Source organism: Artemia franciscana, chromosome 6 (genome assembly GCF_032884065.1).
Source record: "Artemia franciscana chromosome 6, ASM3288406v1, whole genome shotgun sequence".
Lineage (NCBI taxonomy): Eukaryota > Metazoa > Arthropoda > Branchiopoda > Anostraca > Artemiidae > Artemia > Artemia franciscana.
This window is the reverse complement of record NC_088868.1, coordinates 12903783-12927834: the sequence shown is the minus strand read 5'-3', so window position 1 is coordinate 12927834 and position 24052 is coordinate 12903783. Positions and strand designations below refer to the sequence as shown.

At 36.7% G+C, this 24052-nt stretch overlaps 1 protein-coding gene across 4 annotated transcripts in view; it reads left to right on the top strand.

Annotated features, from left to right (window-relative positions):
* LOC136028069 (beta-alanine-activating enzyme-like) overlaps positions 1 to 24052 on the top strand; it is a 133123-nt gene that overhangs the window by 9863 nt on the left and 99208 nt on the right. For 3 of the 4 annotated variants that reach the window (XR_010617733.1, XM_065705673.1, XM_065705675.1), the window contains exons 2-4: positions 12600 to 12792; positions 21867 to 22130; positions 23449 to 23999. Coding sequence is in view for 3 of the 4 variants with exons in the window: in XM_065705673.1 (XP_065561745.1) it covers positions 12600 to 12792; positions 21867 to 22130; positions 23449 to 23999 (1008 nt within the window). In the remaining variant the exon portion in view is untranslated. The remainder of the gene's footprint in view (positions 1 to 12599; positions 12793 to 21866; positions 22131 to 23448; positions 24000 to 24052) is intronic. The other variant, XM_065705676.1, reaches the window with a different exon arrangement.

The following is a 24052-nucleotide window of genomic DNA, read 5'->3' as shown; positions in this document are numbered from 1 at the left end:
AATTTTCAAATCCGGTCACCTGAACCAGATCTTCACCCCCTCTTTGGCTAACAATTCAAGAGGTCACAGTCTTAAGCTTCACCTGCCTGGATGTTGGAGAAGGGAACGACGTGGTTTCTTTTCCATTCGGGTGGTCCCCCTCTGGAATAGCCTATCCGAGTCTACCATCCAAGCTGAGACTCCCCACTCCTTCAAGGCTGGAGTCGACAGGGACTGGGAGAGGGCCGAGTGGAGGCTGGACTGGGAAGCTAAGCCAACATAATTACATCACTCACCACCAGCGAGAACTACAGGAGGATCTACCACCTTATCTCGCTGGCAAATGCGATTTAAGGTAATTTAAGGTAAAGTAATATGAAAATCAGAAGAATTAACAGCTTTTATAGATCATTTTTTGCTAACAATTTACTGTCACCTAGCCAACATGACTTTTGTCCTAATTGGTCAGTTGATACCTCAGTTGATACCAATCTTATTGATGGATACCAGTTTAATAAGAAACCTATGGATAATGGATTTCCAGTTGTTATGATATTGCTAGACCTAGCCAAAGCATTTGATAAAGTGTGTTTTATGAGATGAATTCTAAGCTCTGTGTAATGGTCCTCTATGATGATATTATCAATTATACAGTGTAATTTCTTATTAATAGGAAGCAAGAAGTAAAGGTATTTAGGGACCTTGGATCTATTTGTTTTCTTAGTCTCAGCAGATGTCAAAAGTGGAGTACCTCAAGGCACTGTTTTGGGTCCAACCTTACCCAAATTAACATAGATGATGCCTCAATCAAAGTATCAAAGGCATCCAAGCTGATCTAGATGTATTTTCAATGAGGGCAAAAACCTAGTGGCTTGAATTTCATACTCAGAAATATTATTCACCTTTTGAGCAAATAATCAGCAGAGCAATTACTTTGTAGAATCAGTTCTGGTTCAAAGCAGCCCCTCTCAAGTAGTCAAAATCAGAAAGATCTGGTAATTTTGGTTGACAACAAGTTCAAGTTCAATTTACATGCGCAGTCTGTAGTGGACAGGGCCAATCAAACTCTCAGCAGAGTAAAAATAACATTCTGCCATAGATCTTCAGCTGTGATGATCAGGTCTCTGAAAGGCCTAACTCAATCAAAATTGAGATTTGGGATACATATTGCTGCTGCGCCAGTCAGAAAATGTGATCAATCTATTCTAGAATTGATGCAATACCAAGCAACAAAATACACCAGGGGTTTCCAACATCTGCCATACTCCACCCTTATCCAAAGACTCAAAATAACATCCATTGCATACCAATGAGGGATAAGTATGGATTAATGACATTTAAATTTGTCCGTGACCAGGATATCATCTCTAACCCTTACTGGATGGATAGTACCTCCAGAACAAGAGGCCAACCTTTCAACCTCTACCAGGAGTGTGCTAATACCAGGCTGACAAACAAATTCTTTTCCAACCTAATAGTTAACATACAGAACTCCCTTAACTGAACGTTGTTGTGTCCCTTAGTACTAAAGTTATCATCATTTTCACTGACTGCTGGAGTCTACAGGATTCGTTTTTATTCGCATATAAGGATTTGTGATTTAAAATGATCAGAACTTGTTGTTGTTGGTGTAATTGGATGGAGATTCCAGAATTTCTTCTCTATGCTCCAGGATCTTTTTTCTGTTTTATCATCAACCTAGAAAATCTTCACAGTCATGCTTTGTCATACTGATTAATCTACTACACACAAACTAACAATTAGTCTAATACCCTGTCAAAAATCATAAAATATCAAGTAACTCAATTATAAATACAATAATTAAAATAGTCAAAAATTTAGAAAGTGCACAAATCCTTAAAAATTATAACTAACAAAATCATTGCACTTCCTACATAAAGAGGGATGTCCTACCGTCCTTAGGAAATCCCTCATTGTAGTGGCGTCATAAATTACCAAAAAATAATTTAAAAAAACAACAATCAGTACACTTTCATCATATATATAACAAAAAATAAAATTACCAATTTTCAAATATAATTTAATTCAACAGATTGACAACTTGCTTTCATTAACAAACATATATAAAAACAAGTGGTAAATCCAATACCAACAAAGAAATAAGAATAAAACTTAAATATATACCCCCAGCAAATAAAAAGTAAACTAGATTATATATATTTTGACTATTCAACCATAAAAAAATAAAATAATACAAAATCCATTAAATCATTCATACTTACACAATTTTATATTTACAATATTGATTTACAATTATTTAACAGGGGAGGAAGAACCGGACATTTTTTACAATACAATTCATGCATTGCCATACACCCACATATACTACACTTTTCATTATTTTACAAAACATCAATTAGGCCAGTATCCTTTACATATTGTCCTAAATACTTAACTGTCTCCCTTTGTTTATTCTTTGCAACCTTTCCTAACAGTTCTTTTATTCTGAACTGAATACCACTCTTTATTACTTGTTCTTTTAGTCGTGACCTAGCAGTCTCATACTTTTTGCATTCCATAATTATATGTTGTAAATTTTTCTCCACTCCACAGACATTGCAGTCAGATGAGTCTGTCATATTCCATCTTTTCAGCATCTTTTTCGTCTTTGCATGCCCAGTCCTCATTCTGAATATTATGTCTGCATCTCTTTTTTCTGGATGCTTCATTTCATGATTAATGTATCTGTATTCAGTGATTTCTAGGTACATGTTCAGTGATCTTTTCCTGAATTCTTCCAGTTCAACTTCTTTTAGCTTCTCAGCTATCTTTATTGTGGTTTGGATATGAGGTAAAGGTGGATTTTCCATTGTTTCTTTCTTAGTAGCATTCTTAGCCATTTGGTCTGCTCTTTCATTTCCTCATACGCCTACATGGGCTGGGATCCATATCAATGAGACACAGCTTCCTGTCTCCTCAATCATTCTTATATTTTGGACAATATCCCTTGCCATTGTTGGGGCTTGCTCGTGGGCTACTTTGAGGTACTTTAGGCAAGATAAGGAGTCTGTACATACTAGGTATTTTCCTTCTTTTCCCTCTCTGACTATTTCTTTTATTGCTGTATCAATAGCAAATACCTCGGCCATATAAATACTTGTGTGGTCCGACAGCCTATACTGGGTTCCTAGTTTTTTTATAATCATCCCATATGCCACAGCCAGTGCGACTTCCTATTTTGGACCCATCTGTAAAAAATTTCCTGTAGTCTCTGTAGTTTTCCAGTTCACTCAGTGCAAATTGCAGCAGGGACTGCTCATACATTCCTGTTTTTTGTCCTATTTCTTCATGGATTTTCCATGAGATATTTCTTTCTAGTCCTTCAATTTTGTTTGTCTTGTCAGTTGGAATTGTGAGAGGTGAGATGTTTGTTGGAAAGTCCTTCAGAAGTTTGACTAGAGATGGTGTGTTGTGAATTTCATATCTGTAATCCATGAGGTATGGGTCCATTATGATCTCATTTTTGATGATGTCCTCTTGTTCAGTTCCCCTCTTCTTTAATAAATATTTTGCCAGAAGTATTTTTCTTCTTGTGGGTAGTGAAGTCGTTGATGTTTCAATATGTAAAGCTGGGATTGGTGTTGATTTTAATGCATTTGTTGTCCTTCTTAGTGTCTCATTCCATTTTGCATTTAATTTTGTAAGGATTGTTTTCTTAGCAGATGCATATACCAGAGATGCATAATCAATTTTTCCAAGGATTGTTGCTTTAGAAAACTGCATTAGAACATCCCTTGGGACTTCATACTTTTTGTTACATATTGCATTAATAAGCATTTGTCGTCTGTCTACCGCTGTTATGAGTTCTTCTATATGTTTTTCCCAGGTCAGCTGACTATCAAGGAGAACTCCAAGGTAGCGGACACTTCTGAAAGGATAATTTCTTTCTCAGCTGCCCACTGTTCTATGAAATTTGCTGCTTTTTGTGCATATGTCTGAATTTCTACTCTTTGTTGGCCTTCAACTGTAACAGCTAAGTCATCTGCATATAGGTATATTTTGGCTCTTTGGAGGCTATCTGCATTGAGATCACTTATGTATATTGCAAATAACAAGGCACTGAGGACTCTTCCTTGGGGGACCCCACTTTCCATATTCCTTATAGTTGACAATGTCCTTTTTATCCTTACTGAAAAAGTTCTACTGGTTATCCATTCCTGAAGCCACATACTGTACCTTCTATCTACTTTTAGTTCTTGAATTTTTTCCTTAAGTTTTTCAATATTTACTTTATCAAATGCTGCTTTAGCATCAAAAAAAATTCCACAAGTGTGTCTTTTCTTCAAGAAGCCTTTTTTTACATGATGCTCAAGCCTTATTAGGGTGTCAGTGGTACTCCGGCCTTCATAGAATCCACACTGTTCAATTTGAATATTGCCTTTCAGAGCCTTTATAATCTTTGCTTTTATTGCCCTTTCAAGTAATTTAGCAAGGCATGATAGTAGAGAGATTGGCCTGTAAGAAGCAGGGTCTTTAGGATCTTTTCCAGGTTTTAGGATTGGATGGATAATAGCATGTTTCCATATTTGTGGCACAACTCCTTCATTTAAAGATTTGTTAAATAGTTCTAAGATTATTTGCATGGTCTCAATGGGAAGAGCTTTTAACATATTATTGTGGACTCTGTCATTTCCTGTTGCACCTGACTTTAGCTCAGATACTGCTCTTTGGATATCCCTTAATTTAAGCAAAGGTTCTTTTTCTTTGTTATTCCAGTGCTTGTAATTGTCTGGAGTAGTTTTATTGAGGTTATTGGTTCCTTGTCTTCTGCTTCTTTTAGATGTATTTTCAAATTGATCAGCTAAGATCTCTACTTTTTCTGCATCTTCAAAGGCTTGTTGTCCACCCATTTGGAGAAGCTTTGGTTCACACACATATGTTTCTCTTTTTATGTATTTCTTAAAATTCCTCCACAAGCATCTTGCAGGAATGTTTCCTCTGAATTTTTCATGAATTACCCAAGTCCAAGCTTTATATCTCTCCTCTTTGACAGTTAGTCTGAGCTGGGCTGTCACTTTATTTATCTCAGCTTTTAGTCTGCTCACAGAAATGTTTATATTTCCCGGGTTCCAACTTTTTTTCAGTTGATTCCTTAGGTATCTTCTCTTTTTTTTTATTGCTTCACATTTGGCTGTCCATCCTGGGGTAGAATTATAAGTCTTCTTTTTCAATCCTTGGCTACCTTTTATAGCTAGGTGTTTTTTCCCAGCTTCTATCATCTTTTCTGTGACTTCTTTAATAGCGTCCTCAGTAGGTAGTGTTTTCAGGTTGGGTAAATTAAGTTTTGATATTTCTTCTTTCCATTTAGCAATTCTTTTGTCAGAAAATGACCATTTTTCTCCTGTTTCACAGGCAGAAGGCTGTGGTCCAAACTCCATGTCAGTGAAAATGATGAAGTGGTCAGAGTCAAAATCATCTTTTGAATAGACAGTCAGGTCAGCAGCTAGCTCAGAAGATACAATAGTCAAGTCTAGCGTTGTTGTTTTCCCAGTTGTCTTATTTAGTCTAGTTGCAAGGTTTTTAGGTGTAGCAAGAGCTATCCGTTCATCTGGATCAATCAGTATCTCTATTAATTCTTTAGCTTTACCATCTTCAGTGTGACTGTTATTCCATAGAGTGTGATGAAGATTAAAATCTCCTATTATTATCTTTGGGTGTTCTGTTTCTTTAAGTATCTTTCTAAACTGAGATTTGCTGAAATTTCCTGTTCTATTATTATAATAATTAACTATGTTAATTGCCTTGTCTTTAGTATTTGTTACCTTAACCACTCCAAATTCAGGAGATCCATCTGCAACTAATTTTTTTTCCTCTGCAGTATATCTGTCACTCACCAGTGTTAAAAGACCACCTCCTTTTCCTGATTTTCTGTCCCATCTAAATGACTGGTATCCTTGGTAATGAGCTTTATCAGCAGCTGTGTGGAATGTTTCCTGAACACACACTACATCAGGTTTTTCTCTTACAAGGACATTTTTTAATTCTATTCTTTTTGATTGTGAGAGACAGTTGGCATTAATCTGCATAATTCTCATGATCTTCTTGATTTTGTTTTTGGAAGCATGGTGGGCGGGGACTCTGAACTTGTCTTTCTTTTTGAGTTGAAGTCTTGATTTTCCATGGCTGCATCTGAGTCATGTTCTTCACTATTCTCTTCAGTTTCAGATTCTTCTTTTATTTCTTGCATCTTCTTTTTTATTTCTTTCAACTTCTTTTTGTTTGCTGTGGTTGTTGGAATGATCATAATTAAGCTTGTAACAATATTACTTAGTTTGGCAATCAATTCATTTTATTTCTCTACCATTTTTGAAAGAGTTGCTAGTGCTTGTTTATTTATACCATTTTCTTGTGTGTCAGAGGGGAATGAATTTTTAGACACTAACTGTGGGAAGAGACTTTCATCTTGAAAATTTGGTGGTAGTTGCAGTTGTGTACTAGCAATTTTTTTTCTTGCTTCATGCACTGGCAGGTCTTCAAGGATTGCTTTTTTAAGTATAAGAGCCCTTTCTTGTCTTATTAGGCATTCTTTTGAGTTTGCTGTATGGTTCTTACCACAGTTTATGCATTTTGTTGTGCCCATGTCTCCACTGCTGGGGCAGTCCTTGTTGCTATGAGCTCCTGCACAAATCATGCATCTCTCTTTTCCTCTACATTCTAGAGCACGGTGTCCAAACCTCTGACATTTAAAGCATTGTACTGGTTGTGGCAGATACTGAGATACACGTTTTCTGATACCCCAGACTCCAATACTTGTGGGAAATTCTTGATCAGCTTTATAAGTAATGATCACACCAAAAGTGTTTCTCTCATCACTTGGTTTGCCCATTAGGTGTATCTCTGATACAGATTCATTTTCAAGTAGTTCTTGCTTTGTTTCTTCATAGCTTGCAACTTCTTTATCCATAAACATCACTCCTATTCTTTTTGCGATTTTGTTTCTAAACATTGTATCTTTGTCACCCTTTTCAAATACAATCAAATTTTCATTGAACTTTATTTCTTTCATCTCAAGAATCTTTTGTGCATACATTTCATTTTTTACATGTATCACTATGGAGCCTCCTGGCCCTGATCTGTTCATAACCTCTCCATAGCCCTCTTTTATACCACTTGCCTTTAGCAGAACACTGAGCTTCTTTGCCACATATCCTTTTGCTGCTTCAGGGACCTTTCCAGTTTGCTTTGGGCTATTTGACCCACTTCCACCTGTAGTCAGATGCCCTAATATATACAGTTCATTTTGATTTCCATTTGTTACTCCCTTTTGACCTCTGGCCATGTCAGATTTTGAGCTGGGGTTATCCCCCATTCCTTGATATGTTGTCCTACCTAGTCCTAGCCTACTACCTTAATTTTTACTAACAACAAATTACACACAGCTATTCTACGAGATAATATAATCAAAACGACGCCAAACCTTAACCAAATTACTGATTATTATGTTAGTAATTTTCTAAAATTCCTTCCTCTAATTTCCAAAAACAAGTTCAAACATCTGTCCGTTTTCTTCCTGAGATCAGAACTATATGGCATCTATGACTTGGATGCAAGTGTCCATTATGCATGTAGAATGCAAGTGGCGCATCGACTTCTTAACCAAATACCACGTAAGTATCAGACAATACCTCTCTCAATTAACAAATTAAAAGAAAGCTTAACAAAGATTTGGTCCTAGAAACGGATCCTAATATGACTTCTGTTAAAGGTACATTTCAGCAGTTGAGGCATAGCCTAAGTAAAGAAGTTGGCTAGGAATGGAAATCTGTTAGTAAACATGTCAGGATTTTGGAACAGAAAGGAAACACAGCCCTGGATGGCTCTCCGATAAAAAAAATACTATTACTGATGGTTCCTCTTGCACTAGAGACTGGCCTTGTGCTGCATATTCTACCTCTTTGAGCTAAGAATCATGACAAAGAGCATTGTAAGTTAAACATCATAGCATTTTGTATTCCTTTGAAAAAAATAATGTTAAGCTTGTCTGTGAGCTATTGTGCTCATCCTACACTCCTATAAACCCAACACTTATCAACATCAAAAGGCTCCAATCCAAGCCAGAGAACTTGTGTCCTTTCCTGTACTCAGTGTGTTTCCAAAAGAAAAATTGTATCATAAGCTTTTTAACTTAAACAAGATTGATCTGAAAAAAAGAAAAAAAGGACTGGTTAAGTGTTATTAACTCAAAGCACTATCAAATGCAAGATTTGAGGCGGGAAAAAGACCTAGCTAACTGCCCATGTTAGATATTACTTGAAAATCTTGCCCACTTCTGCAGCTGCAAGGCAGACATTCAGTTCCCGACATGCTAGTAACCCTAAATGGAAAAAAAAACTTCTCCTAAATATGAAGCAGAAACTTTTAACTAAAAATTTTCTATTGCCGAAGGCCGTTATTGGCTGCAAATAAACACCTAGATAAAAACGGTGTCCTGCATTAATCCTGCAGGAATCTGCAGCTGCAAGGCAGACACTCAGTTCCCGACATGTTAGTAGGCCTAATGGAAAACAAATTGTCCTCCTAAATATGAAGCAGAAGCTCTTAACTAAAAATTTTCTATTGCTGAAGCCTGTTATTGGCTGCAAATAAACACCTAGATAAAAACGGTGTCCTGCATTAATCCTGCAGGAATCTGCAGCTGCAAGGCAGACACTCAGTTCCCGACATGTTAGTAGGCCTAATGGAAAACAAATTGTCCTCCTAAATATGAAGCAGAAGCTCTTAACTAAAAATTTTCTATTGCTGAAGCCTGTTATTGGCTGCAAATAAATACCTAGATAAAAACGGCATCCTGCAGGAATCTGCAGCTGCAAGGCAGACACTCAGTTCCCGACATGTTAGTAGGCCTAATGGAAAACAAATTGTCCTCCTAAATATGAAGCAGAAGCTCTTAACTAAAAATTTTCTATTGCTGAAGCCTGTTATTGGCTGCAAATAAATACCTAGATAAAAACGGCATCCTGTAGGAATCTGCAGCTGCAAGGCAGACACTCAGTTCCTGACATGTTAGTAGGCCTAATGGAAAACAAATTGTCCTCCTAAATATGAAGCAGAAGCTCTGAACTCAAAATTTTCTATTGCTGAAGCCTGTTATTGGCTGCAAAGAAATACCTAGATAAAAACGGCATCCTGTAGGAATCTGCAGCTGCAAGGCAGACACTCAGTTCCTGACATGTTAGTAGGCCTAATGGAAAACAAATTGTCCTCCTAAATATGAAGCAGAAGCTCTGAACTCAAAATTTTCTATTGCTGAAGCCTGTTATTGGCTGCAAATAAATACCTAGATAAAAACGGCATCCTGTAGGAATCTGCAGCTGCAAGGCAGACACTCAGTTCCCGACATGTTAGTAGGCCTAATGGAAAACAAATTGTCCTCCTAAATATGAAGCAGAAGCTCTGAACTCAAAATTTTCTATTGCTGAAGCCTGTTATTGGCTGCAAATAAATACCTAGATAAAAATGGTATTCTGCATCAATCCTAAAAAGGTTTCAACCTGGGCTTGTAATCAAATTTTGATCTGATTGGGAAGATATTGTCGCTGTCCATGATGGCTGACTTTGCCAAGGCTTTAGACAAAGCTTTTTGCAAGACATCAATCCTGACACAGCACACTCAAGGATTAATTAAATAAACTTCAACTTGGACCCAAGCATTTTTATGGCACTTGGTATACTATTAACCAAGTGACATATAGCAATCGCAGATTCTGTCGGTCCCGGTTTTGCTACTTTAGGCACTTCCAGGTAAGCTAGGACGATGAAATTTGGCAGGCGTATCAGGGACCGAACCAGATTAAATTAGATTCCCGATTTTACCATCTGGGGGGGGGGCGTTAATTCGAAAAATATAGAAAAATTTAAGTATTTTTAACTTACGAACGGTTGATCAGATCTTAATGAAATTTCATGTTTGGAAGGATATTATGTCTCAAAGCTGTTATTTTAAATCCTGACCGGATCTGGTGACATTGGGGGGAGCTGGGAGGTGGAAATCTTAAATCTTGGAAAACACTTAGAGTGGAGGGATCGGGATGAAACTTGGTGGGAAAAATAAGTACAAGTCCTAGATACATGATTGACATAACTGGGACGGATCCGCTCTCTTTGGGGTAGTTGGGGGGGGGGGCTAATTCTGAAAAATTAGAAAAAATGAGGTATTTTTAACTTACGAACGGGTGATGGGATCTCAATGAAATTTGATATTTAGAAGGATATTGTGTCTCAGGGCTCTTATTTTATGTCCCGACTGGATCTAGTGACATTGGGGTGAGTTGGGAGGAGGAAAAACTAAAACTTGGAAAACACTTAGAGTGGACGGATCGGGATGAAACCTGGTTGAAAAAATAAGCACAAGTCCTAGATACATGATTGACGGAACGGATCCGCTCTCTTTGGGGTAGGGGGGGGGGTTAATTCTGAAAAATTAGAAAAAATGAGGTATTTTTAACGTACGAACGGGTGATCGGGTCTCAATGAAATCTGTTATTTGGAAGGATATCGTGTCTCAAAGCTCTTATTTTAAATCCATACCGGATCTGGTGATATTGGGGGGGGGGGGAGTTTGGGGTGGGGGAACCTAAAATCATGGAAAACACTTAGATTGGAGGGATCGGGATGAGACTTGGTGGGAAAAATAAGAAGAAGTCTTAGATACGTGATTTACATAATTGGAACGGATCCGCTTTATTGGGGGGGGGGAGGGTTAATTCTGAAAAAATAGAAAAAATGATGTATTTTTAACTTACGAAGGAGTGATCGGATGTTCATGAAACTTCATATTTAGAAGGACCTCGTAACTCAGATCTCTTATTTTAAATCTCAACCGGATCAAGCGTAATTGGGGGGGGGGCAGATGGGGTACCAGAAATCTTAGAAAATACTTAAAGCGGTGAGATCAGGATAAAACTGGATGGGAAGAATAGAAACCTGTCTAAGATACGTGACTGACATAACCGGACCGGATCTGCTCTCTTTGTAGGAGTTGGGGGGGTAATTTTGAAAATTGAGGTATTTGTAACTTACGAAAGCGTGACCAGATCTTAATGAAATTTGATGTTTAAAAGGATCTTGTGCTTTAAAGCTCTAATCTTAAATTCTGACCAGATCCTGTGAGATTGGGAGGAGTTGGAGGGGGAAACCGGAATTCTTGGAAAACTTTAAAATTTGGGTATTTTTATCTTACGAATAGGTGATCGGATCTTAATGAAATTTGATATTTAGATGGAATTCATGTCTCAGAGCTCTTATTTCAAATCCCGACCGGATCTTTTGACATTGGGGGAGTTGGAGGGGGAAATCATGGAAAACACTTGGAGTGGAGGAATCGGGATGAAGCTTGGTGGATATAATAAGCAAATGTCCTTGATACGTGATTGACAGAACCGTACTGGATTTGCTCTCTTTGGGGGAGTTGGGGGGAGGGGTTCAGTGATTTGGTAAGTTTGGTGCTTCTGGACGTGCTAGGACGACGAAAATTGGTAGGCGTGTCAGGGAGCTGCACAATTTGACTTTATAAAGTCGTTTTCCCAGATTGGATCATCTGGGGGGCTAAAGGGAGAGGAAAAATTAGAAAAAATGAGGTTTTTATAACTTACGAGTGGGTGTTCGGATCTTACTGAATTTTGACATTTAGAAGGACATCGTGACTCAAAGCTCTTATTTTAAATCCTGACCGGCATTAAGCCTCTTATTTTCTTTTTTAAATCAATCTATTGATTCATAGAATTTTGTTGGAGCTCATACCATATGATCTCTTGGCTCTTAGCTCTTCTTGCCTCATCAGAAGTGCCATATGAGCTCTTAGCTCATGTTAACTGGAAAAATTTAGCAGATGAGGGTCAAAGGTACCTGGATTGCACCCATTCAGTCAAATTTCTCTTTAGAAAAGAATTCCACTCCACAAGGAACAATCCTGGTCCTATAATTCTTACTATAATTTGTAATGGGCCCCCTCAAAACTGGAGGAGATATCTCCTAGCTCAGTATGCTAATGGTTCTAAAGTTGTTGGTAGAGGTGCTGATAAATTAATGAAGATACTTTTCAATCTAGTATCAATTTATTTAGCAACTACACCAATTAGGGGTTTTTTAGCTTCAACATACTCAAACACTACACCCTTCCCTTTGTATTTAAACAGCTATATTTTTCATTCATCCTTGATAATATTTCACACCAAGCAACTAGTGAGGGGTTTAACTCAAAACCCACACTTCCCAGTTACATTTTGCTGTCAACTACTGTCTCTGAAAAATGCAACCCAAAAGGCCACTCATTAAGAAATCTGTATGAGCATTTCAGTGAAGTCACTTGTATCTCAACAGAACTGCCAAACTTTGGAATTTTCTCATGGAAAATACAATATGTGTAGTCAGTACTGATGCTTTCAAAGTCATGAATAATTGATCTGATAATAACGTGTCTTTATTGCGGCTTTTAAGAATTGTGTGAACAATCATTTGAGTGCTCCCCCTTCCCCCTTTCTCTTTCTCTCTCTCTCTAAAATTTCAGCCATGTGTACAAGCTAAATTTTAAAAATACATTCTACGTTTAAAAGATTGATGCAAAATGAATTTTATTTGTTTGGATATTTCGTTTATTTTAGGTGCTTTTCCAAAAGAAGACAACACCTCTATTATTTACTATGATGGAATCATTGAACGGAAGCTTTCGTGGAACAGTGTAATGAGCGCTTCTTTTCAAGTTGCTCAGATTCTCAAAGAAAATAATTTGCCAAATCTTATCAATGTTGGCCAAGTGAAGAAGAATCTTGAACTTCTCACATCTCTTATTTATGGGTAAGTACTTAAAATTGTTTTTTTAGTATTTTGCGAAAAGTTTCTTCTTAAGAATTGAATTTGGAAACATTTTAAAAAAGTTTCTTAAGGGGCAAGGACTTCCAGATAAAACGTAGTGTATATATTTCTCGGATGGGATAGGTAATTGGAATTCGTTCTGAAGAAGCCTTAAGTGGAGAAGTAGTCTTGTGGGCCGCAGAGTTGTTCAGCTTATTGTGAATTGCTCCATGAGTGATCTTTCAAGTGTGGGCTAAATATTGTTTGTTTTGTGTTATTAATTTTAAGCGAAAGGCAAGAGCTCATATGGCACTTGTGACGAGATTGGAACCTAAAATTAGACACGATACTAGAGTTATCGATTTCATCGTCCTAGCGCGTCAAGAAGTACTGAACTCGCCAAAGCACTAGAAATCCCTCCAAATCCCCCAAAGATATCGGATACGGTCCGCTTATGTCAATCACGTTTCTATAACTTGTACTTATTCTCGAACTCGCCAAAGTACTAAAAATCCCCCCAACTCCTCTAAAGAGAGTGAATTTGTGCTTAATATTCCCATCAAATTTCATCGCGATCTCTCCACCCTAAGAGTTTTCCAAGATTTCCGCCCCGCCTCCTCCCTATGTCCCTGGATCCGACCTGAATTGAAACTAGGACATCTGAAACATGAGATCTTTCTATAAATATCAAGTCTTATTAAGATCCGATCACCCGTTGGTAAGATAAACCTACCTTCATTTTCACGATTTCCCCTACCTCGCCCTCCAGATGGTCGAATCGGGAAACGGTTGTTATCAACTCAATTTGTGCAGGTCCTTGACATACCTACCAATTTTCTTCGTCCTAGCACGTCCAGAAGCACCGAACTCGCCAAAACACTGGAAATCTCCCCCTGACTCCCCCAGAGAGAGCAGATCCAGTTTAGTTATGTCAATTACGTACCTAGGACGTGTGCTAATTCTTTCCACCAAGTTTCATCCTGATCTCTCCACTCTAAGCGTTTTCCAAAATTTCGGGTCTCCCCCTGCAACTTCCCTTAATGTTACCGGATCTGGTCTGGATTTAAAATAAGAGCTCTGAGACACGAGTTCCTTCTAAAGATTAAATTTTATTAAGATCCAATCACCCGTTCGTATGTTAAAAATACCCCATTTTTTCTAATTTTTCAGAATTAACCCCCCCCCCCCTCTAAATCCCCCATAGAGAGTGGATCCGGTCCGATTATGTAAATCACGTATCTAGGACTTGTGCTTATACTTCCTGCCATGGTTCTTCCAGATCTCTCCACTCTAAGCGTTTTCCAAGATTTCCGGTTTCCCCCTTCCAACGTCCCCCAATGTCACCGGATCCGGTAGGGATTTAATATAAGAGCTCTGAGACACGAGGTCCTTCTAAATATCAAATTTCATTTAAAATTCAATTACCCGTTCGTAAGTTAAAAATACCACATTTTTTCTAATTTTTCCGAATTATCGAATTACGTCCCCCCTAACTACCCCAAAGAAAGCACATCGGATCCGGCTATTTCAATCACGTATCTAGGACCTGTGGCTATTCTTCCCATCAAGTTTCACCTCATTCTTTCCTCTTTAAGCATTTTCCAAGATTTCTGGTTTCCCCCTTCAAATCCCCCCAATTTAACCCGGATCCCGTTGGGATTCTATAAAAGTGCTCTGATTTATGAGGCTTTTCTAAATATCAGATTTCATTAAGATCTGATTACCCGTTCGTAAGTTAAAAACACCTTATTTTTCTACTTTTTCTTAATTAAACCCCCCAACTCCACCAAAGAGAGCGGATCCACTAAGGTTATGTCAATCACGTATCTAGGACTTGTGCTTATTCTTCCCACTAAGTTTCATCCCAATCTCTCCGCTCTAAGCGTTTTCCAAGATTTCCGGTTCCCCCCTCCAACTCCCCCCAATATTACTGGATCTGTTCGGGATTTAAAATAACAGCTCTAAGACACGAGCTCCTTCCAAGTGCTAATTTTCATTAAGATTTGATCACCCGTTCGTAAGTTAAAAATACCTCATTTTTTCTAAATTTTTCCCAATTAACCGTCCATCCACTCCCCCTAAGACGGTCGAGTCGGGAAATGACTATTTCTAATTTGTTCTGGTCTAGTCCCTGAGACGCCTGCCAATTTTCGTCGTCCTAGCTTATCTGGAAGTGCCCGAACTAGCAAAACTAGGACCGACAGACAAACAGACTGGCATACAGACAGAAATTGCGATCGCTATATGTCACTTAGTAAATACCAAGTGCTATGATGAAAGCTTTTATGAAGGAAGTAAAGAGTGAAATTGAAACTTAAAACGAACTAAACTTATTACTTCACAGCCTATCTAATATACATTGATAAAACTAGTGTAACTAAATATCATCAATATAAAATTGATGATATATCCCTATCTTTGTAGGATTATAGAATACTAGCGCTTTACTGAAAACAGAAAAGCAAAGCATAAAAAACAAGGATATTGACTTAGGAGTCAAAAGTATGTGTAGTACGTAGCTTGACAACAACAAACGAATTTATAACGCTTATTATCGTATTACATCAGTTGTAATATCATTAATTTTCAGTATACCAATAAAACTATCTTAAAGGGTTAAGCATAAAATAGATACTAATTCAATATGAAATATCAATAGCGAGTAATATACAATTTTAAATTATAAAAAAAAACATAATATGAACTCTGGAAATCTGGCTATGAGAATTTCAACAGAAGGTAACAGAGAATTTCAAGTTATGATATAAATTCTAAAGTAAGTCTATAATCCTAATGCAATCAAGTTGGCTTCACTTTGAACTTGTCTACAAAACCATTATGAATTGTCCTATTCAGAACCAAAACGACAGCCAACCATTGGACTGGGCTCATTGTGCAGAAGTGATACCAAATTAAACGAAAAAAAAAATTAAAGAACAATCCTAAATCGATTTCGTAAAAAGTGTCCCTAAATGGTTTGCTTTTACTGTATCAAAACTCCTATATTGTTTTGTGTTTTTAGGAAAGCGCTGGTTTTCTATAATTCTACAAACATAGGGAAATATTATCAGTTGGTTTATTTGCACTAGTTTTCTTGTTATATGTTAGATAGGCTATGAAGTAACATTTTTTGTTCGTTAAGTTTCATTTTCGCTCTCTACCTCCTTCATAAAAACTTTCTTTTAAAATTAATCTTTGCCTGTTTTTAATAAAAAAAAACACATGATAGATACTATTGGCTTAACTTATGTATTGATAGATTAACGCGGGTTATTCACCATAGCGCCTACTTATCTGAAGCTTATCCTCATTACCTCGCTTTTTGCGCTAAAATATTTTATTACTTTTTACAGCTTCTTATCAAACAGTTCGTGGTAACGAACTGTAGTAAGGAGCGACCCGGCTCTATAGTAACCGAAACTTTAAAAAACAGAATTTTCATAACAATAGTTACATAAAAAAGAATCGCATTTTGATGCTGATTTTAGATATATAAGTTTCGTTAAGTTTAGGCTTACTCATCAGAAGTTACGAGCCTGAGAAAATTTGTCTTATTTTAGAAAGGGGGGGAACTCTTAAAAGTCATTGCATCTTAACGAAAATTTCACCATCAGATTCAGCGTATCAGAGTACCCTATAGTAGAAGTTTGAAGCATCTATCTACAAAATGTGGAATTTTGCATTTTTGCCACAAAACAGATCACGGATGCGTGTTTATTTGTTGTTTTTTTTTTGTTTTTTTTTTCCAGAGGTGATAGTATCGACCCATTCGTCCTAGAATGTCATGTGAGGGCTCATTCTAACGGAAATGAAAAGTTCTAGTGCCCTTTTTAAGTGACCAAAAAATCGGAGGGCACCTAGGCCCCCTCCCAAGCTCATTTTCCCCAAAGTCAGCTGATGAAAATTCTGACATAGCCATTTTATTCAGCGTAGTCGAAAAACCTAATTACTATGTCTTTGGGGACGAATTACTCCTCCACAGTCTCCGTGGGAGGGGCTGTAAGTTACAAACTTTGACCAGTGTTTACACGTAGTAATAGTTATTGTGAAGTGTACAGACGCTTTCAGGTTTTTTTTTGGTTGGGGGAGAAAAAGTTTTTTCAACTGAAAGTAAGGAGCAGCATTAAAACTTAAATCGAACAGAAATTATTACGCATATGAGAGCGATATGAGAGGTAGTAGGAGAGCGAGGTTCGCTTCCTCCTACTACCTCGCTCTTTACGCTAAAGTAACTTTATTAATTTCAACTATTTATTATACGGCCTTTGTGATTCAGGGGTCATTCTTAAGGAATTGGGAAAAAATTTAAGCTTTAATGTAAAGAGCGAGGTATTGACGAGTTGGTGAACCCCCTCATATACGTCATAAAAACATATGAATTTAGAGGTCCGTTACGTAAGCTAACTCGTAAGTTACGTGTATTTTTACTAATAAAAACGTTCGTAAAAAATTAAAAGTTCTAGTTGCTTCTTTAAATGACCAAAAAATTGGAGGTTAACTATCCCTACTCCCGCGCTCTTTTTTTTCTTTAAATCGTCCAATCAAAACTATGAGAAAATAACTTAGCCATAAAAATAAATTAATATGCAAATTTCGTTTCAATTATTCATGTGTGGATAGCCAAAATCAAAACATTCCTTAATTTAAAAACGTTCAGAAATTAAATAAAAAAACAAGTTTTTTAACTGAAAGTAAGGAGCAATATTAAAACTTAAAAACGAACAGACAGTACTCCGTATATAAAAGGGGCTGTACCCTCTTCAACGCCCCGCTCTTTACGCTAAAGCTTATTACTGTTATAAAAAGTAGAGTTGAGAGAAAGAGTCAAACTTTAATGTATAGAGCGGGGCGTTGAGGAGGGAACAACCCCTTTTATATACGGAGTAATTTCTGTTCGTTTTAAGTTTTAATATCGCTCCTTACTTTCAGTTAAAGAAAACTTGTTTTTTTATTCAGTTCTAAATAAATGGTTATTATGTTGCAGGAGTTGTTCTCAAAGAATTTTAACAAAGAATCAAACTTTAGCGTAAAGAGCAGGTATTGAAGGGAGGGCAGCCCTTTCATACACGGAATAATTTCTTTTCGTTTTAAGTTGTAATGTTGCTCCTTTCTTCCAGTTGATCTTTTTTTTTATTTCTGTTCTTTTTTCAAATAATGCCGGAAGATCTATGATACACCACTGGGTAGTTACACTGCCATGATATTTTTTTTATTTGTTTGGGGGGGGGGCAATCCCCCTCGTATACGGAATAGCTTCTGTTCGTCTTAAGTTTCAATGTTGCTATTTACTTCTAGTTGATTTTTTTTATTGAATTAATGATGGTTTTTAAAATAATGCCAGGAAATTTTCTATCCCAGTTGTAAAATTTCTCCTTGAAGGCTCCCCCACAAACTTTCCTTCCCATTGAAAACCCTTCCAGTGGAAAATCCCCTCTCCTGCAAAATCCCACCCTAAATTGCTAAAAAAAAGGTTTCGTCTCAAAATCGATTAGATTTTGGTGGTAAGTTGCGATTTCTTCGCATAGTAGGAAAAACGGCATTGGTCAAGAATTACCAAAATCAGCCTTAATAACGACAGATGCTCCAGAATATCATATAGAAGGCACAAAACTATGACTGAAAAAAGCCCAATACTGTTATGGGCGATATTGATATGGTTTCGTTAGCACCAAAAACATGGTTATTGGGCCTTTCAACTATGCTGAAAAAAAATACCTATCTCAAAATTTTCATCAGATGACTTTAGGAGAAGGAGGCCTTTTGGTAAGGGGGGCTAGCTGACCTCCAACCTTTTTGGTCACTTAAAAAGGGCACTAGTAATTTCAACTTCTGTTCGAATGAGCCATCAAACATCTCTCTATGATGTTCTGATAATCCGCTAGTTCTGGCAGAAAAAAGGCGACACATCAGTGGTACCCATGCAAAAAAGTGATTTTCCTTGTTTCTCAATTTGGGCCGGACTGTAATTAGCCTATTCAAGGTTTTCGAAAATGCTGGTGGCAATGGTGCAATTTTTATTTCGATCTGGTGCCATTTTTTAGTCTTTTCAGGTTCTTTTTCAAAATCCCCATAAATTTATTTTCGTAATAAGCTTTTACTTTTGAGACTAACCGAAATATTATTTACTATTCCGTAACCAGTGTCGTTTGGTATTTTTCCCATTAGGCAACTTTTTTCAAAACTTGCTTTTCAGCTTTTAGTTACTATGGGCTGTGGTTCGCTCTTTACTAGATTGCAGCTACTACTGCAACCATGTAAAGCATGTGCGTATATATGCATGTGTCTTTTCTGCGTTTTGAATGTGTCTCTTTTCTTCTTTCCACACAATTAAATTTACCAACACCTCTTCCTTTTGGATTTGTTGCTGTATTGATAGGTATCCATGGAAACATTCATGTCGAATGATTTTCAAGTAGCAATTAATAAGTGGCAATAATGAGCTATCATATGAATTAGTAAAAAGAAGAAGGAGAAGAAAGAATTGAAAAATGAATGGAAAGGTCTAAATGAATCTTGGGGTAGAGTGAGTGTTACTAATGACATTACAATCAAAATGAAAAAGGAAATTGTTGCCCAAGCTGAAAAATTACCTGACTTGGTTATAAAAGACAATGCGGTTTTAGGACAGTTTATTAAAGAATTAAAAGTTCTAGGGTTGATTTTTGGAGTTTATGTATTTTCTTGGTAACAGTAAACATATAATGACCAATTGGTCTTAAAGTGATAAGTAGGGACGTCCGACAGTGTAGGTAAGATAGGGATTGCCTAACCTATGAAATGTAAATGTCACTCCTTGTTGAAATTAAATAAAAAAAACAAGTTTTTTTAACTGAAAGTAAGGGGCGACATTGAAACTTAAAACGAATAGAAATTACTTCGCATATGAAAGAGGCTGCTTCCTCATCAACGCCCCGCTCTTTACGCTAAAGTTTGACTCTGTCTCTCAATTCTTCTTTTTAAAACAGTAAAAAACTTTAGTGTAAAGAGCGGGGCGTTGATGAGGAAGCAGCCTCTTTCATATACGAAGTAATTTATGCGTTTTAAGTTTCAATGTCGCTCCTTACTTTCAGTTAAAAAAACTTGTTTTTTTTATTTAATTTCTGAACGTTTTTGAATCAATGCATGTTTTGATTTTGGCTCTCCGCAGAGGAATAATTAAAACGAAATTTGCATTTTTTTTTTTTTTTTGGCTAAATGGCTTTCTCATAATTTTGATCGAATGATTTTGAGAAAAAAAGAGCGGGGGAGGAAGCCTAGTTGCCCTCCGATTTTTTGGTCAATTAAAAAGGCAACTAGAACTTTTAATTTTTTACGAATATTTTTATTAGTAAAAGATTTACGTAACTTATAAATTAGCTTACGTAAAGAAATTTTGTATTCTCATATTTTTATTACATATATGAGGGGGTTCGCCCCCTTGTCAGATCCTCGCTCTTTACACTAAAGCTTAAATTTTGTCCCAATTCATTAAGAATGACCCCAGGATCACAAAAGCCGTAGAATAAATAGTTGAAATTACTAAAAATACTTTAACGTAAAGAGCGAGGTATTAGGAGGAGGTGAGCCCCTCAAATGGGTAATAATTTCTGTTTGTTTTAAGTTTTAATGCTGTTCCTTACTTCCAGCTGAAAGAACGTTTTCATATTTATTTTTACATTGTGTTTTTAAATAATGCTAGTAAATCCTGCGCTCCCTTCATGGAGATTTTCTTCCCTCATGACAAATTATCGATGGAAAGTTCCCCCAGCATATCCCCCTCTTCTCAACCCCTCCCCCAACCAAAAAAAACCTCCTGAAAACGCCTGTACACTTCCCAATAACCATTACTATATGTAAGCATTGGTCAAAGTTTGTAACTTGTTGCCCCCCCATGGGGACTGTGGGGGAGTAAGTCGTCCCCAAAGACATAGTTATAAGGTTTCTTGACCACGCTGAATAAAATGGCTATCAGAATTTTGATCCGTTGACTTTGGTAAAATAATTAGCGTGGGAGGGGGCCTAGGTGCCCTCCAATTTTTTTGGTCACTTAAAAAGGGCACTAGAACTTTTCATTTTCGTTAGAATGAGCCCTCTTGCAACATTCTAGGACAACTGGGTCGATACGATCACCCCTGGGAAAAAAAAACAACAAAAAAACAAATAAACATGCATCCGTGATCTGCCTTCTGGCGAAAAATACAAAATTCCACATTTTTGTAGATAGGAGCTTGAAACTTCTACAGTAGGGTTCTCTGATACGCTGAATCTGATGGTGTTATTTTCGTTAAGATTCTATGACTTCTAGGGGCGTTTCCCCCTATTTTCTAAAATAACGCAAATTTTCTCAGGCTCGTAACTTTTGATGGGTAAGACTAAACTTGACGAAACTTATATATTTAAAATCAGAATTAAAATGCGTCTTTTGATGTAGGTATTGGTATCAAAATTCCATTTTTTAGAGTTTTGGTTACTATTGAGCCGGGTCGCTCCTTACTACAGTTCGTTACCACGAACTGTTTGATAACCACTTTTTCTATGTCGTGTCAATACGGTTCGTATTTTAATTCAGCAATTCGACTGTTAGCAGTGTTGCTAGAAAAAGATTGTGTAAAATCCTGCTTGGAATTTTGCGGAAACAACGCTAGTGTTTTTCCTATAAAACACTAAAAGAATATGTTCGATACTACATGGTGTTCGATGGAATTAGTAGAAATACATTTTTTCGTTTTAAATCCCTTACAAGTCATCTGGAATGACATTAGGAAAGTACCAACATATTTGTCATAAAGCACCCATATACCTTAATGGTTGTTGGATAATGCTATGTTTAGACGCATTGAAAAATTGTCTCCCAGTGTGCAGTGGAGTTGCTTGACCTACAAAACCATTGACGTATACTGTAATCCTAGTATTTGAAAAAAATCTATCTGACTGTTTTCCTGATCTCAATAATTCTTGTTTTTTGTTTAGTGAATACCCTAGCAGTTTAATAGGCTGAGTGACCATTTTTATCCGTGTATCTTAAATTACCGTAGATGCCCGCCAAGATTATAATTTGAGTCCATGTAATTTGAGTTTTAAGCCAATTTACCTTGCAGGATTAATTTGTCAGGCCGAGCTTGGTGCTCGATCTCAAACCCATCTTTAAACTGTGCAACAGTGTATGACTACCCCATAACTAATAAGGACTTGGAAATGGAAATCTTTGGCATCAGGCTTTATATCACTATAACAGCAAATAAGAGTAATTGTAAAAGCTATGAAAATATCGCTTATGTTGTTTCTACGTCTGGAACTACTGGAAAATCTAAAATTGTTCATGTAACCTACAATTCCATCTTGCCAAACATCAAGGACTTGAAGTAAGTCTATGTTATTTTCTCTATTCTTCAAAGCAGGGGCTAACAACCCTTTTCCAAGTCTGTAGCCCTTTGAAGTTTATTGTGTACTCCCACTTCTCGTTTGATAGTCTACCATATTTTTGAGGAAGTACTCGGTAATGCACCCTATTAGTGTCATATTAGGTATTAGTATAAAATCATATACAAAAAAAGTCGCCTAAAAAGTCATTTCTCTGTTGCAGAGAAATCGTCCTGAACTGCGAGAAACCCTTTCATGCATTGCGATTTGAAACCCCCTGTTTTAAGGGAGGGACGTGTTGACTCAAAAAAAATTTGCGTTTTGTCTAAAAACATTCTAAAGAACGGCTGAAAATGTTTTAGAAACACTCGTGTATCCATGCACTGATGTAGCAACCTGTAATTGTAACCTGTAACCTGTTGGAATCTGTAATTGTTAAGTAGAGTTGACTTTCAAATCCAAGAAGGTGTCAAAACAATGCTAGCAATATCAAAGATGTCGTCAAAAAGGGTGAACAAAAACAAAAAGTATCTGAAAAGATACGGGGACCATATTAACTGAGAGTGTCTTTAGGCTTTTTTTCAGTTTCAGTCGGTGAATTTAAATAAAAAAAAAAGAAAGACGCATCCAGTTACTATCTACTCCATGGGAGGGGGGAGGCTGAATTTTATCGGTTCAATAACGTTATAAACTTGTATTTTTGCTTAATGTAAGATAAATATAAGCAAGAGCAACAAAGAGGAAATTAGCAAAAGATATAGCGTTTTTCAGATACTTTCTGTGTCTTTCAGATATTCGAAAATATTGCTTTAAAACCGCAAAGATATCGAATATATTGAAGCTCAAAATTCGTCTTCGTTACTAAATTTTACCTAAAAATTCGTTGATGCGTTTTAGAGACTTCTAGTGTCAGTCGAAAAACAACTAAATCTGTACTTATTTTCAAGAATATGACCAAGTCATAATCATAAGTTTAATCAGAACCTATTATCGATATGGTGAAAAGTTAAATAGAGATCAAACTTGAACTTCAGAGAAAAAAAAATATGTTATTAATATCGATTTTAACGGATATAGCCAACCATGAAAAACTAAAAAAAAACATGCGATCGCAACCCTGTATTTGTGGCTGCCATACTTTTTTTTGTCCGGTTCAAAGTAACTTTAAAAAACGATATATTTCTTTGATCCACGGGTTTATTGACATTTACCTAGCTCATACATTCAATCCTCGTTCATAATTTTAGAACAAATCTAAAGTATTTTTGGAAAGATTGGTGGCAATCATGTGCCTGAGGTATTCAAGCTTCTTTTTTTCAGGTCTATATACAATGTAACTGGGAAAGATGTTATATTTCTCGCTGCTCCATTGTCTTTCGACCCAGCAGCCGTCGATATTTACCTTTCGTTATACACTAAATCCACTCTTATTATTTTACCTGAAATAATAAAGTTAAATCCTTCTCAACTAGTTCAAATATTATTTCAAAAATACGGAACGTCAATTATTCAGTGTACTCCTTCATTGTTCCTATCCTTTCCCGAGACTGTTCTAACATCGCTAGTGTTTTTTGATAAAACCACCCTTAGAATTCTTGCTTTAGGAGGGGAAGCATTCCCAAGTTTTGATTTTATGAGATTTGGTTCTATTCAAGAAGGAAGGGTTAGTGTTTTCAATTTGTATGGTATAACTGAAATGTCTTGCTGGGCCTCAATTGAAAAGCTGTGTTTTGAAAGTGGTCAAAGAGAAGTGAAAAGGAGGAAGCTCCACAATGAAGTATCCCTTGGAAAGGGGCTCTCAGAAACAAGCCTCTGTCTGCGAGATAATACTGGAGAAGAAATCTTCCATGGTTTTGGAGAAATTTTTATCGGTAAGCTGGAGAGAAACTCGCAAAGAACTGTAAGGTATTTCTTTGCTTGCGTA